General features: G+C 42.7%; 1 protein-coding gene across 5 annotated transcripts in view; it reads left to right on the top strand.

The window, feature by feature from the left end:
• The window catches only part of dbn1 (drebrin 1), a 118,468-nt gene extending 103,600 nt beyond the window's left edge, over positions 1-14,868 (top strand). For 3 of the 5 annotated variants that reach the window (XM_069666594.1, XM_069666588.1, XM_069666580.1), the window contains exons 8-15: positions 259-316; positions 2,304-2,360; positions 2,556-2,670; positions 5,106-5,234; positions 10,383-10,490; positions 10,648-11,114; positions 11,201-11,300; positions 12,089-14,868. In XM_069666594.1, the coding sequence (XP_069522695.1) occupies positions 259-316; positions 2,304-2,360; positions 2,556-2,670; positions 5,106-5,234; positions 10,383-10,490; positions 10,648-11,114; positions 11,201-11,300; positions 12,089-12,144 (1,090 nt within the window). In that variant the 3' untranslated portion in view covers positions 12,145-14,868. Of the gene's footprint in view, positions 1-258; positions 317-2,303; positions 2,361-2,555; positions 2,671-5,105; positions 5,235-10,364; positions 10,491-10,647; positions 11,115-11,200; positions 11,301-12,088 lie in introns of all 5 variants that reach the window. The other 2 variants (XM_069666610.1, XM_069666602.1) reach the window with 2 other exon arrangements.
• The last annotated feature ends 967 nt before the right edge of the window (positions 14,869-15,835 follow it).

The raw sequence follows: 15,835 nt of genomic DNA, 5'->3' as shown, positions 1-15,835 counted from the left end.
TGGCATTTACTAAATATGTGAAATCCCATGGTACATTGACAGCTTTGGTTCGAGAATATCAGGTGGATTTAAGGATTCAAGGAAGCTTATTGTCTTTGCAGAACATGAGAAGGAACAAAATCAACTCAAAAACTGCAGATCTGATAAATAAAACTAAATCTCTGTGTGCAAAATAAACACAGCAAAATAAATACACTGATGGATCAGGAGTGTACAGTGTGATCTAATGTGTGTGCTTTTGTGTGTGTGTGCGAACAGGAAGAAGCTGCAGGAGGAGGATGAGGCCAGAGAGAGGTTGCAGAATCAGACCGCCATTGTAAGTTTGTGTTTTCTCAGTGACGTCTGCTGGTCGCCGTTTATTCATCACAGCCTTCTTTGGCGACATTAATGTCCCGTTTATCCTGTAACAGAAGCACCACATGGATCCATATTCATACCCTGAACACACAAATCCTTCTTGACAGGAAGTGAAGCTCCTGCAGACTCACGTCTTTGTGTTAAAGCGTTGCGTAGCTTTCTTGAACGTGTTGATTTAGTTGTTTGTGTCTCTGCATCACTTTGCATCCAAATTCACCAGTGAGTGGAGTTCTGCACGCCTCTGGGTTTCTGTGCCGGAGTCGCACTGTGACGCAATAATGAAATCAATTTGTGTGTCAGTGGGGTTTGTGTTTGAGGAGAGCGATCATGATCTGTGTCTGGCAGTGTGAGCGTGCTCAGTGCGTCAGTGTGTGTGTGGTTTATTTTTACACGCAGGCGTAAAACAATCAGAACATTTTGCAATCAGCTGCCTGCAGCGACCGTACACAGCTGTGATGTTTCAGATGATCTTCTGAACATCTTAAACTGTGTGTGTGTGTGTGTGTGTGTGTGTGTGTGTGTGTGTGCGTGTGTGTGTGTGTGTGTAGGAACGTAGCTGAAGGACAGACACAGAGAGGGTTCATTGCTTTTCTCATTGACTTTATATAAAGATCTCTGAGGCAGGCGCTGCCATCGTGCTCATCTGTATCCAGAGTGTGTGCAGTAGAGATCGGCTGGTGGAGCCGCAGTATCGACGTCCCGCCCCTTCCTCTACCCGACACACACCTTTACCTTGTGTCCTTGGCGTGTTGGAGCCCTCAGGTGGGCTCAGTCTGCAGCAGAACAGCTTCTTGTGTCGGCCATCTTTTTATACGGTCTATGGCTTTGCTTTACTGATGGAAGTGAGGAAGAAACCAGGGGGTTTTCAGTGATGAGCTCCTCCTATCATCCAATCCTGAGGATTTTATACACGCTGCAAATGTGTGATCCATATCAGAGGGATTAAAGCATCTTCTGTGTAGAACAGTCTCAGAGCTTTAATTATGTCTGATGGAAATAGAGAGCAAAAAGTTTTGTTTCATTTATAGAGAAATTGTTTTGGTCAAAAAGCAGTGTCGCCGTTTCATCGAAACATCTGCATGATTTCCTTCAGAAACAGACTCACAGCAGCTCTGTGCACACGAGAGACGCTAAAGAAAACCCAAAGACTGTTAGCTCACTTTCATTGTCCCAGAAGAGGAAATTCTTTTTAACAGCAAGGCTGCAAATAAACAGACTTGAAACATAAACACTGCAGTTTTGTTTGTGTGCTTTGTGTGCAGCGTAAAACAAAGGGTGTGTGAGGAAAGAAAAGAAGCTGCAGCACTCGGAGGAATCAAGAGGCCGTTTAAAATGTGTTAGAATTAAAGGCCCTCGTGGCATAAAGGACAACTTGAACCTGTTATCATGTTCTAACTTCCTAAATGGCATGAAACGTAGTTCTGTCAAAGAAAAAGATCCTTGTTAATGTGATGCAGAAGTTTCTTGGATGTCCTCTCTCTCGTGCCGCAGGCCGTGACGTTGGTTATAAAGTGTTCGTGTATCTGGTAGCAGACTGTCAGAAATGTTCAACATGTATAATCTGACTGTGGGATTATTGTGTCAGTGGTTTGTGCTGCGGGAGGCTGTTCGATTCTTCTTTACACACACAGACCTGCAGCCAACTCTGTCCCTGCTGCAACTACAGCAGCTCATCACAGCGAGGGAAGAGAGCGACTCACTAAACTAACTCAAAGAAATTGTCCAATCAGTCGACACTGTTTCTCTGTGTTGCTGATCTCTCCTGTGTGATGCCTGCTGACTGTCTCTGTCGCCCCTCGCTGGTGGCATCGAGTTGTTCCATTTTATTCTTCCTGATTCTGTCACTGCATCGACAGGAAGTCCTTTTTCCTGTTTTAGTTCAGAATCCTTGAATCACTGCTTTGCGTCTCACCATGTTTCTTTTTCTGTTTTCTTCTTCTCGGCAGGCAGCAGAGGCGAGCATCGAGGACCTCAACTTGGACAAGAAGGAGTCTGAGGTGGAGGTGAGTCCGACAACAGACATAACAGCATCTTAATATGAATCTATTACTCAGTGAAGATAAAGGTGTGTGGATAAAGCTGAACAAAACATTTACTAATATAAACAAACTCTAAACTAAATAATCAAATAAAGTCTATATTTATCTGTGTGCGTGTGTGCGTGTGTGTGTGTGTGTGTGTGTGTGTGTCGATTCCAGGAGGCGAAGGCCATCATTGCTCAGCGGTCAGGAAACCCGCGGGAGTTTTTCAAGCAGAAAGAGAGAGCCATGACCATCAGCGTGGACACCTCGCCCGTCTCCCTCCACAGGACCGGTAAACACCTTAAAATTCACCCAATGAGAATACACTTTAATAATTACAATAATTATATTAATTAATTTGATGTGTGACATTTTATTCAAGAGGGATATGTAGGTTCAGTTTATTGCCGTGTGAAACGTTCCAAGGCTTTTAGAAGAGCAGGCGATCTGGGGCCATCTGAGTCATTATGTGTCCAGTTCAACATGTCATTGATCAACATCTCCTCAGCCCTCACCTCCTCCACTCCAGAACTAAAGCCTTCATTTTCAGAGATTTACATTTATGGGTCATAAAGTCATAAGAACAAATCATGATCAAGAGTAAAGGTGTCACATCTCTGGAGCCACAACATGAAGAAGTCCTTAGATATCAAACCACCAGACAATCTCCTCTCTCACCGTCGCCTCACTGCTGTGTGTGAGGGCACAAGTATTCATCACAGTTCTGCTTCAGACACAGAGCCAGTATCTCAGGGGCAAGAACGACTCTACTCTGGGGACAACTTTTCATATTTTTCACCCATGCTTCGAAGTTTCATGATGATTTTCTCAGTAAAATCCCTCCGAACAGTCCGACTGTCCGGCTGTCAGAGCAGGAGGAGAGTCGATCAAACTGTTGTTACTCATTAAGTCACCTTAACTTGTAACCGCGGGCTAAATCAACTTTACTAACCTTAAGCCTCGTTCCCGCTGCTCAGCCCGACTAGTGAACTTGCTTTCGGTACCAACGACTGCTTTTCATTTTGTTTTCCAATGCAGACAGAACTCCATCCTTGTGAGCAGGTTGTAAAATATAGGGATGCACAATATTATCAGCACGTTATCGGTACCTGCAGATTATGGCTTGAAAATGACACATCGGCATCGCCAGATATGTAATTTTTCTGCCGATATTTTCCACCGATAAAACAGCCCTTTAAATCTGCCTAAATGCTCGATTAATCCCTGAAAAGGCTCGACGTAATGCTACGACATTAACTCGCCGCACTGTGTGCACTGTGTGTTTTCAACAATATACAAATAAAGACTAAAAAGTCACAGAAACTCGAGCCAACAAGTTAGCTCACAGTTAGCTCACATTCTCGTAATTTTTCCGACTTAACAACATCAAACACGCCGAAAATTCACTCGCGGCCAAAGTCGCTGCTAACATAGAGTAACATAAACATCAGAGCAAAACTAACTCACATATTCATGGACGCACACACGGTAAAAAGAGTCCGTCGGCGATCACTGATGTCTCCATAGTAGGTGCAGTAAACAAGTCCGGGCATGTCTCCCTCACTGCCGTGTTTCGGAGGGATGCTGCATTCAGGTGCGCTCAGAAACGTGAGTGATCAGACATGTGAAGCGTGAAGAAGGGTGCAAGATGTCTGCAGTATGGCAGTTTTTGGCCACTACAATAAGAGTAGGCATGAAATCAAATCCACTACAGGGGAGACTTGATGTTCTCTGCGATTAGGTGGAAAAAAACGTGCCGAATATTCGGTATCGAAATCGGCAAAAAGGGTTGAAAAATATCGGCATATCGGATATCGGCCAAAAAGACAATATCGTGCATCCCGAGTAAAATATGTAGAAACCAGGCAAAGGTTTAAAACTTGTACTTAAAGTTTAAATCACTTTTTCACCATGAAAAAAGTTTAACCTCAACTTCTGCTGCAACACAGTGTGAGGCAAAAAAGACATCTTGATCAATAGTTCTTAAAAAAAAGATTTGAACAAATCTATCATAGTGAAGTAAAAGCCCAGTGCTCTTTATAGTAAAGATGCAGACACACCTGCATGATAGTGTAAGTGCATTAATCATTATAACCATCATCATGATGTATACGGGCACAGACTGTGTCTTCTTCTCTGGTATTCATACCGGATCAGGTGTTTCAGACACCTGAGGGTCAAACCTTCATCAGTGTTTCATTCCTGCCTAACTGCATGCTGTCTACAGTCAGTGTGTTTGAAGCCACACTAACCACTTTTTCTTTCTCTCTCTCTTTTTTTTCTCTTTGCCGGGTTTTCTTCGGACTCCTCTTTTGACCTCACATTTGTGTTCGTCATCCTCATTCCTTCCAATTTCACTCACTTCTTTATTTATTCACCCACCCCTCCACTCTCTCTCATCCTTTTTTCACTCACTTCTTTTACCTCCTCCTCTGGCACCTCTCAATGTGTCTGTTTCTTCTTCATGGGTTTCCACGGGACTCTGCCTTTCCCACAATCCTTCTCACTTTTTCTTCTGGGGGTTAACTTCTTGTGTCTTGACTCTGACCTCTTCTGTCGTCCTTATACTCTCCCTCCCTTTTCTTGCTCTTTGTGTGTCTTGTCTTCCCGTCTCGTCCATCTTCCCCACGTCTCTCTGTCCTGGTGCGTCGCTTCGTCTCATGTTGTATGTTTGTTTTGTGTGTTTGGATCTTTGTGCCTGGCTGTGTGTCCGCCCCCAACCGCCAGGGCGTTTGGACAGCCCCTTCTTGAGGCAGCAGCACAGTCCCAGCAGCCCCAGTTCGACTCCCCCACTCCGGGGCACGTCTCCCCTCCGCACCCAGCCACACGCACGGACGCAGCCCGCCGCTGCAGCCGGTAGGTACAGCACATAACCGATAAACAGCAGAAGAAGAAGACACCAGCAGCTTGGTCGAACATCCCTCCCCCGACACGAATCCCCTCCACAAATATGAAGTAGAAGATAAACTACAGGAGGATGAAACTGTGTGTGGATTGAAAATGCTGGCAATGAAATAGTCTCTAAAGACAGTTACATGTAGTAACATCCCAATTTTAAGTCCTGAAAATTCCTAAATCATGAAAAATACACCAATCTGCCCTTTCTCTTCTTTAATCTTTGACATTATCCTGGTTGAAACAAGAAAGTTGCAACATGTTTACAGAACTTTGTAAGTGTTTAAATTAGAAATAAGGCTCCTAACATCGACAAACAACTTGATCAAAACATGTAATACCTGTAGGCCAAAGTTAAATTTGAACCTTGCTTTAAAACTAGGGTCAACATCAGCAGGGCTTTTGATTCATGCGAAATCTCTTTTTAGTTTTCTTAGCTACACTTAGCTTGTTTGCTAACGCTTCTAACTAGCTAGCGAAAATACTCTTGAGTAGATAACCTCAGCTAATTTATTCAGACCCCCAGAAAAGATCCGGCTAGTATAAGCTAGCATACAGTTTGCTTAATGCTTTAACGTTAAGCAGACTTGCAGTCAACAAGCTAGCTAATGTCATAAAATTAAGCGAGAAGGCCAATCTGAGAGTGCTGACGTTCACAAAGGCCTTGTTCAGGATTTAAGCACGGATCTGCTCCAAAGCTTGAGCACTCCTTGATTGGCCTATGCTTCTCCCTTCCACCAAATTCCATTAAAGTCAGGTCAGTATTGTTTCTATAATCCTGCAGAACAAACAGCACCAAGACAACATCATTGGCAGAGGTTAAAACCAACCATTCCACCAGTCAGACCAACACGGTTCAGCACTTTTCAGTCCACATGCATTTTCATCTTCTCAGTTATAGCAGTTCATTTTCAGAAACCATCACACTTGGCACATGAACACGTTCACACCCCAAACATCTGCGCACCAACCCTTAAAATCCCCCCCCCCCACCACCACTGAATTCATCCCCCCGACACTGAAGGACACATTTCAACTCCCCCTCACTTCTTGACATTACCATTTAAAGCAGCTGATTCTCAGATATAAGACTGGAGGTATTTTATATTTTACTTACTGTCAACAAATCCCAGAAAATGTCTTCAATATGGACCAGTGCTTTTGAGGCCACAGACAGGAAGTTGTAAGAAGTACTGACAGACAGAATTACATAATTTGTTTTGATTCTTCCTTTGGATTTGTTGACAAAAGAAAAATGTAAAATAAAACCTGTATTATCCCTTAAATTGAGATATTTTAGCATCTATTCATTGCAAATTTTCAGTACAGTTATAGTTTTAGCATTTAGCGATAGCTTTATCAAACACTAAAAACCTGAAAAGAGCAAAAATACATCTACTATATATCAGGCCAGAAGAGGCTGAAGCAGGTCTTTGGTATGCATCAAAAATAAGACCTTAATGGGTATACGTTAGCATTGATGCTAGCAGTAGTTGTACCTATAGAACATTAAAAAATAAACCCATTTTGTGTTGTTTCTAACCACATTAGTCACTATATATCCTCTCATAGCTCACCTACCTTGTAGTTTGTGCACCTGCGACCTTCCTTACTAAAAAGCTAACATGCATTAGTGAATAAAATATCCTTTATGGCTGTGAACCATAAAGCTGTTTGTCGGTTTGTGTGATAGATGTTGAGTCTGTCATCCCCTCAGTCTTCATCCTTTAGATGTCGTCCAGTCAGCTGCTGATGTTTCATTGTTTTTGTAAATGTTTTCTGATTTTATTTTATCCTTTAAATTTGCATCAAGGTAACTTCTCTCAGGGATACAATGCTGTCAATAAACTACAGAATCTCACTGGTTTTCTATCCCTTCCTTCCTCCTCTGATCCTGAATCTCATGCCTCTGATCCTGGACTGCATCCCCTCCCTGCACACACACACTGAAACACACACTCGTCCTCCTGCTGCTGCTTTTAATCCTGACCGACTGACGGACCTGTGAGTTTTTCTGTTTGAATGTGACGTCGTCGAGCCGCCCGTCAGTCGCCACCAATGTTTGTTGGCCTTTGACTAAATGGATTTCTGCCCCATGACTTCTGTGGAGTCGATCGAGCTGTCATTCAGTAGAAAGATCATAACGGTGAACCCAGGAACTACAAGTAACAGACACCTGCTGACCAATTTTCAGAGCAAGCCATGGTTTCAGTTTGACTTACCTTCCACCATCCAAGACTCTTTATTTTTAAACTTGGGCCCTATTTTTATATATTTAAGGGTCTAATAGGTACAGCATGTTTTGGAATTGCTCCAGCAGATTGCTGCAATGTAATCCTTTGGGGCAACTGCAGCCCATGGAAGTACGTCCACGAAAAGTCCTTGTTTTTGCCACTGACTTGCTCAGATTGTTATTCTGTGTGTCTCACACTTAAGGATCACTACAGCGGGAGATTATTTTTGGGGCATTTTGCCTTTATTATACAGGACAGCTGAAGAGAGACAGGAAATGTGGGGAGAAGAGAGTAGGGGAAGACATGCACCACATGGATCGGCAGACCGGGAGTCGAACCTGCGATCAGTGCGTGGAGGACTGTAGCCTCTGTACATGGGGCGCCTGCTCTACCACCTGAGCTAAACCAGCGCCCCACAGTGGTAGACCTCTTTGTTAAAAAGTAAGATGCTTGTAGTTTAATCAGAAAGCAGTTAGTCCCAGGACAAATCTATCTCTGAAATCTATTGAGACGCGATTGTTATCGGACAAAGGTGAAATTTAAGTCAGAGATGGAGAGAAGAGGAAGGAAGGACATAAGGAAGGAATAACAAGCTGAGCCTGTCACTGACAAAAACAAGAACTTTTAGTGGATCTACTTGGATCAGGCACAGTTGCACCCAAAGGGATATGTGTGAAATATGCTCATTTTCATGGTTTAAGTTTAATCCAAAACTTTTTGAACCTATTGCTCATTCAGACCCCAACATACTGTCTGTTAAAAATGGTCTACCAGAAATACTCTTGAACAAAAGTATGCTGCTTGGCAGTCCATCAAAGGGAAAGAAGTTGTAAGATTGGATTAAATCTTTGGCTGTTCAGCAGTTGAGCCCCAAATGTTAAATGCAAGATACAACTGAAGGTAACATAGAAACTGTGTTATTCTGGGGTAAATTAGCACTTAAGAAACATATAAAATGCTTTGGGAAAATGGTCAGCAATAATGTAGTTACTGGGGGAAATCATGGAAGAGCACCTTTATGATCTGCAATATGTGTTGTCGCATGTCTGTTGGTGTTATAGTGGCAGATACGGTTTTATTCTTGGTGGGCAAAGAACCAATTCATCAATTCAGTTTTAATTCAGCTGTACATTTAATATAAAAGGATACTGACAACCTTCTTAACTGGTTCCCTTTATTTCATCGTTCTACTAAAAGATCAGTTCTCTCTAACAACACTACGACTAATTACATTGGGTCTCTCAGAGCCTTCAGAGCTCTTTGACCACCAGCTGAATTGCAAAAACCACCCAAATAAGACTGGGCAGGAAGTGATGTATTATTTAATCAGGGTCACACATCTCAGTGAACGGTTGTTTCCAGTCAAAGTGACTCTGTTCTTCTCATATGTGGTTTATTGTGTTCATGTCCGTTGGAATATCCTGTTCTGTTCTCTGAACAGGACGTCTGACTTCAACAAGCATGAAATCATCGAACTTCTCAGAAAAAGTTTCATTGTGGAAGTGATTCTCTGACTGTGACTGGCACCGTGTTTATGTTGTTTATAATGAGCTGTGTTCTTGGATGTGGTGTCGGCATTGTGACTGTGACTCGTTAAACATTGCATAGCATAATGATGAATGTTCAAAGCATATCTGGCGTCTGCTTCGTGACTTGGTTGATTATATCTTAGCTCGTGTTTTGGTGTTCTTCGTGGAATATGCTGCTGTCTTGTCCTTCCGCGACTCCTTCATCTGCGTGTATGACAATTCCAGGTTGTGCTAAAGGCATCAAACTGCAAGTGTCACAAGGCAATTTAATGTCCTACACTGCGACTCAGAGGCAGGGTTGTCACGTCTTAAGCATTTAGTATGCAAAGTTCTCTTTCAGGAGCTGTCTCATTATATTCATTATAACAACACTTGAGTGACATGAGTTAACAACCATGCTAGCCGCTCTTCTTATGCACAGCAGTACTTTGTGGTAAATGCTCCATGCTGATGTTTAGAGGTAAAAGATAGCATGCTAACACTTGTGATTTAGCGCTTAACAGAAAGTACAGCTGACGCTGATGGAAATGTATATTTTTGGTAGATATTTGGGAGTTAACCGAAGGACTGACAAAAACTCTCAACTGATGTTGGCACAAGGTGAAACGTCAAAGGTTCACCAGAGTTATCATTGCCATATCACGAGAACCAAATCTCATGGCAACCCATCCAATAGTCAGGGTTACGGTTAGTCAATACATTTTATACAAGACAACAAATCTGAGCCTCATGGTGGCGCTAGAAATAAAGTCTGGGGATCACCAAAGTAATTTGAGTTAATCATCTAGTGAATATTAATGGGTGTACCAAAATGTGTGCCAATCAATCCAATGGTTGTTGAGATATTCAGTCTGGAACAAAGTGGTAGACCAGTCAACTCACCTGAAGACTGATGCTGCCATCCAAGCTGCTAGCATGGCTAAAAGTAAAGTTCACTTAGACTAGCTCTACGCACAGGACAACATCTGATCATCAGACTTCCAAGATCGGACTTGTTTGCTGGTTATGTGTCAGAAAAAGTGATCGGATTGATGTGACTTTGTGCACAGTTGTGTTGAAGTAACACTGGATGTGACAGTGGAGATCAAAAGTTAGGATTGTGGCATTTAAGATTTCATTCAGAATCATTGGATCCAGGACACTTTCAAAGAAGAGAACCACTCCTAACTTCATGACAGATGGATGCTCATTCATTTCAAAATTCCAAAACAAAAAAGTTCTGTGTTAGTTCAACACATCTGGTTTATTTGTGTAATTAACTGGGTTCCTGGTTGGAAGACTTTTGCTTTGTACCTTTTCGATGTTGTTGTGCCATTCTGTCCCTGTAGGGGAAAATGACGATGAAGCGAGCACAGAGCGAAACATGGCTGCCGTGTCGCCAATCCCCAAAATAGTCACCACACCCATCAAAGAAGACTTCTGCCAGGAAGAGGAGGACTGCAGAGATGAGTGGGGTAAGAGTGGACATATTTTTTATGTTAACCCGCAAGTCAGCATAGCCCTACTTCCCTCTACAAAGCCCATGGGATTTTTCAACAATGCCTTGGTGGTCCCATTCAGACTCTTGTTATTTATTACTATAAAACGGTGTTTTGCCTGTTTTCTCTTTAGATTCGGTGCCTAAGCAGGAGCAGAAACCACCAGTCCAGGAGTCAACATCCACCAAGCCAGTTCAGAGTGTCGCCCCACAGGCCCGGGACTCCTCCGGTTTCTCTGTGTGGGAGTCCGGAACAGACAGCTTGGTCAACTTGTGGGACAGCAGCTCCAACCCCCCTCCCAACACCTCCCAGTCCTCCAATCTGGTGGACCTGATGGGTGATAACGTCCCACCAAGCACTGGCGCCGCCAGCGGCAGGCCTCAGCCCCTCCTCAGCTTTGACGAGATGATGGACGGGACCTTCTGTTCAAGCACAGTTGCCGAGGACGATCCAACCAGTCTGGTGGACGTGACGGCCTCGGACCAGATGACCCTGAGCTACCAGCATGCATTGCAGCATGCATCTGGGGATGGGCAAGAGCTGGAGGATGGACAGTTGCTGATGACCAACGGGGAGACGCTGCTTAAAGAGGGGACCCAGGTCAGACAGGTTCACGCTAATGCTGTGCATTCAAGAAAATGTGTTCCTTTTGTTTTTAATAGTTTCTTCTCTGTCTGCCCCTAAAGGCGAGTGAGGGCTATTTCAGCCAATCACAGGAAGAAGAATTTGGCCAAACAGAGGAGTCCTCGGCTAAACCTGCACCTGTCTTTTATAACAAGCCACCAGGTGAGATATTTGTCTTTCTCCTGTTCCTCTTCTTCATGAAAACTAGAACTGAGCATTCAAGTAGCTATGTTGGCTCTCCCTTCACAGCTTGGTGTGGCCAGAACACCTCTAACAATTCTACTTCTCTAAGTTCACTGTTAATTTCAAAGGGTCGTTATCACCCACAGACCTAAATGCCTCTGGAAGCTACAACCAATAAGAGCAACGAAATGTGTGACGTAGCAATAGGCTTACATCAAACACTTTCCATTTGTATGTTTTGTGAACTAGCGTCCATTTAGCTGAATATTCTACGCAATAGTGGATTCAGTCACATCAGCAGCCATCTTGGTTGTTTCTGAATATGCTTCAACCTCGTAGAGAAACGGTTGTCACCTGAATACACTGATCTTACTAGCTCACAGCAGCGACACTTACTGGAAGGGTTTTCTTTAGCCAATCTACCTGTCCATCACAAAACCCGATAAGTTGAGGCCGAGCAGCCACATGCTGCATGCTAGCTAGTTTTTTAGCCTCTCAAGCCCAACAAACAAGCTAGTGCCCCGTTTCAGTTTTTCTTTGTTCATTAAAATATTTGAACGTCTTCGTTTTGACATTTTTTGCTCCTCTGGAATCGTTTTTCAAGGAACCCTTTGCAACTTCCTAAGTACCACTGGTTGGGACAAATACAGACAGATCCTCTCTCTATAATGCAGCCACTTCATATCAATGATATCATACCAGCCAATGATAATATGTTGTCTCACTGTAGGAAAACTCAACAACCATGTTTGTGTGTGTGTGTTCAGAGATTGACATAACGTGCTGGGACACGGACCCCGTGGTCGACGATGACGACGACTAACCGGCCAATCAGAAACACCAACCGACGGACCAAGAGGAAGTAGGAAGTGCGCTTCATGAAGAAACAGATTTTTTTCTAAAAAACGAAACACAAACAAACAAAAAAAAAGTAATAATAATAACAAATCTTGCATCAAAACTACTTCTGTATTATCTTTTAGAGGAAAACTGTAGCCACCGAAGAAACGCAGACGGGGTTTGAGTTGTCGTTAAAGACGGTTTGAAGGCTCAGTTATGTTTTTATTTTCTGTGTGTTTCTTATTTTATTTATTTGTTTTCTTCTCTTTTTTTTTTGCTATGCAGATGTAATAGCGGGGAGCGGGGGGGGACTTTTATTTGTGTAAATGATTTATTACACATTAACGTAGCGCACTGCTGCATATTAGAGACAATGAAGCCCAGTGTGAGGCCGGCAGCCGACACACCTAGTCTGTAGTGCTTTAATAACACCCTATAAAACTAATACAGATCATTACAGCTGCCATGTATATCTACACTCTGTTTCTTTTCTTACCTCTTTTTCACCTTCTTCCTTCCTTCTGCCTTCCACCAACAATATCCCAACATATTCACAACCACAAGTCAGTTAATCTTGTATTTAGCCCTCGCTTTACGGGGAAAAGGTGACACATTTTATTTATTCTGATGCATCTTTAACTAACAGCTGAAGAACTCAGATCTATTCTCGAGAGGAGATTCCTGAAACAAGATAAACCACGGCTGCATTTTGACCTTTTTCACTCCTTTTGTATGATTTTAAGACTGAATTCAAGATTAAATGGCTTGTAAACCCTGCTGGTTTTTCTCAGTGCACTTTTATTTCTCCTTCTGCCTCCCTGTGGACGAGCTGCAGCTTCACACTCAGCCCTCCCCTCTGGTTCCATCATTTGTACCCTACTTATATATTTACACAGGCAAATAAAAGACAAGCATTTGTTTGCATCTAATCTAGATGAATAGATATTTTTCAAGTGTTTTTCTTAGAGGAGTTTGGCTTGCACGTAGCCAGCTTTAGCTCGAGCACAGTAGAAACAAAAACAAAGAATCTTTTGTGTGATTCCTGAAACTTCTCCAAAGGTTAAAAAGGACACTTTCTCAGCAGGCACAGATTCTTTGAAGAGTTGAGGAGGTTTATGATTTAATAAGTAAAATGTTTATGTTTCCTGGCCGTCACTTTCCCTCTCAGACAGACGCTGACAGAGTTAGCTCTGTGATGACAGAGGGAGGGCTGGGCTGAGACCCCTGTAGGCAACTTAATGTGTGCAAATATTTGTTTTAATCTGCATGGAGAACCAGGTGTTCACCTTTTATTACATCTCTTCTTCTCTGATCAGATAAAGAGAGCTGTCAAATCATACACAACTAAATGTAAGGGCGTCTGGTGTTTCGTGTTGTGCACAATGGTACAGGAAGTCGATCAAGGTGGATCGAGTGGTTAAATGCAGCAGACAGGTTTACGTCCTGCATGAGGCTGATTTGAAACTTTCTATTTAAGCCCAGCATGTGATCTGTTTGATATACAACATGTCGTGTGCTGCATGCATTTAGCTGTTTCCACAGGAGTATTTATTTAAAAACCTTACCAAGTAAGTTTGGTGTCAAAATGTAACTTAACCTCAAAAACATGGTTTGTTTTGTCTATGACAAATCATGATTTGGGCTGTAAATAGGTTAACTTGCACTTCTGGTTTCACACGGGACACAAACACTTCTGGATAAAAGAGAGAAATAAAGCAATGTGCACGTGTGAAACTTTGCAAATATATAGTTACAATCCAGAGACTGCGATCTAACACAAGGCTTCAGCCCAGGAGACGATGATGTAAGGACATTTGTCTTGGACTCGGATACTTTTTGTCCTGTTTGACGTCAAAATCAGTCGACTTTGTTATTTTATGTGCCTAATTTACATCATATAACTTATATAATTAATGTACGAAACTTAAGTCACACTAATGTTCTGATTTAACCCATCTTCTCATGAACCTAACCAAGTCGCCTTGGTGCCTAAACCAAACTGTTTCACAGAGTCAGCACAAATCGGCTCCTGACAGACATCACAATAAGCTTTAACTTAAAATGTATTTCTTGTGATTAAAAAAAAGTGAAATACCGAGCAGGCAGATCCCTTCAACACTTTGATAGCAGACTTTTCTCTACGGTGGCTTTTTAAAGAAGACCCCACTGGTGTCTAGATTTCTGCAGCGTGAGAGACAGCTGTCGAGCATCACAAGATGACAGAAGAGAACTGCGCTAAAGTAACGCTGTGAACACCAGACAATCAGATCATTCGAGGCAACTTCTATTAAAAATACACTCTGTTTGATTTCAGCCTGTCTGATGGGAACAAAACAACGTACCACAAAATATCCGACACATGATGTGAAGCTGACTCTGACACGCTCTCCTGACGCCTGGCTCTCCAAGCAGCTCAGAACAAACGCACACACTGATTTCTAAAATGACTCATCTGCTGCTTCTGTTGTGTGCCAATGCAAAAAGTACCGTCTGTATTACATTTTTTATTTTCAATGATGTGATTATTAGTTGGAGACCGGACTGAGAGGCGGTGCGGGCTGAGACGGGAGGTGTGTGTGTTTTTAATACCTGTCGAAAAGTGTGCTAGAATTGATTTTCAGGACCTTTTTGAATATTAGCAACAACAGTGTTAGTCTTTTTTTGCTGTAAATTCCTGTAGAAAATAAAAACTCATAGGCAATAATAACACCTGTGTGCGCGTGTGCGTGTGTGTAGCGCCGGGGTGCTGTGTGTGTGTTTACCCTCACAGGAAGAGCTCTCCAAAGCACCTGCAGGTTATCGACTTTATCGAGCTCGCTCGCTCAGAGCAGCTGCTCCTGGTTTGATTTATACGTCTGCATCCTGAGGAAGAGGACGCACTCACATCGAACATTAAATACAATCAGTCAGTTCTGTAAAGTAAGGGTTAATTAGTGAACAAAGAGACATTTTGTCTCATCGTTCAGAACCATGAATTAAAACATTCAAACACTTTGTTGGTTCCACGAGTTGAAAAAAAATATTTTTATGCACAAAAAATTTCATTCTAAAAATGTGATGAAATGTGTTTGTGGGCACTTCCTAAGATAACCCATCCACCTGACAGGTGTGGCACATCAAGCTGCTGATTACACAGCATGGTCATCACACAGGTGTGTCTTTGGCTGCTCACAATATAATGGACTCCTAATAGATAGGCAATAGATAATTGCTGTGTCTGAAACCGCATACTAATGTACTGCCTACAACACACTCAAACAGTATGTACAGCATACTGCCTGCTAACCTGACTGTTAGGATGCCGTTGGCATCATACTCAGAGCCGTCTTCTCCGTATCACGTGACTTAATCGTTTACGTATGTCCGGTCTGATCTCCGGTCCATCTCCGCCATAGTAGAAGATGAATAGTTGCAATGCATTTTGGGGCGGTTGCGTACAACCAGTGAGCTCCCGTCTCATACTCAAATATCCGGGCCGATCGAGTATACATCCAGGCATTTCGCGCAGACACAAAATTGCATACTATGAGATGGGAACGCATGACATACTCAGTTTTACGTCACAGTTAGTTTGATTAGTATGATAGTGTGCGGTTTCAGACACACCGTAAGTTTCTCTCGGGCACAGAGAATTCTCTATCGTGAAAAGTGTGTGAAACCAAAGTCTTAGTTTG

This window comes from Semicossyphus pulcher, unplaced genomic scaffold (genome assembly GCF_022749685.1).
Source record: "Semicossyphus pulcher isolate SPU_LCO1_2020_fin unplaced genomic scaffold, fSemPul1.0.p SCAF_10, whole genome shotgun sequence".
In the NCBI taxonomy this organism is placed as follows: Eukaryota; Metazoa; Chordata; class Actinopteri; order Labriformes; family Labridae; genus Semicossyphus; species Semicossyphus pulcher.
Note: the sequence above shows the minus strand (reverse complement) of the source record. Positions and strands in the feature narration are given on the sequence as shown.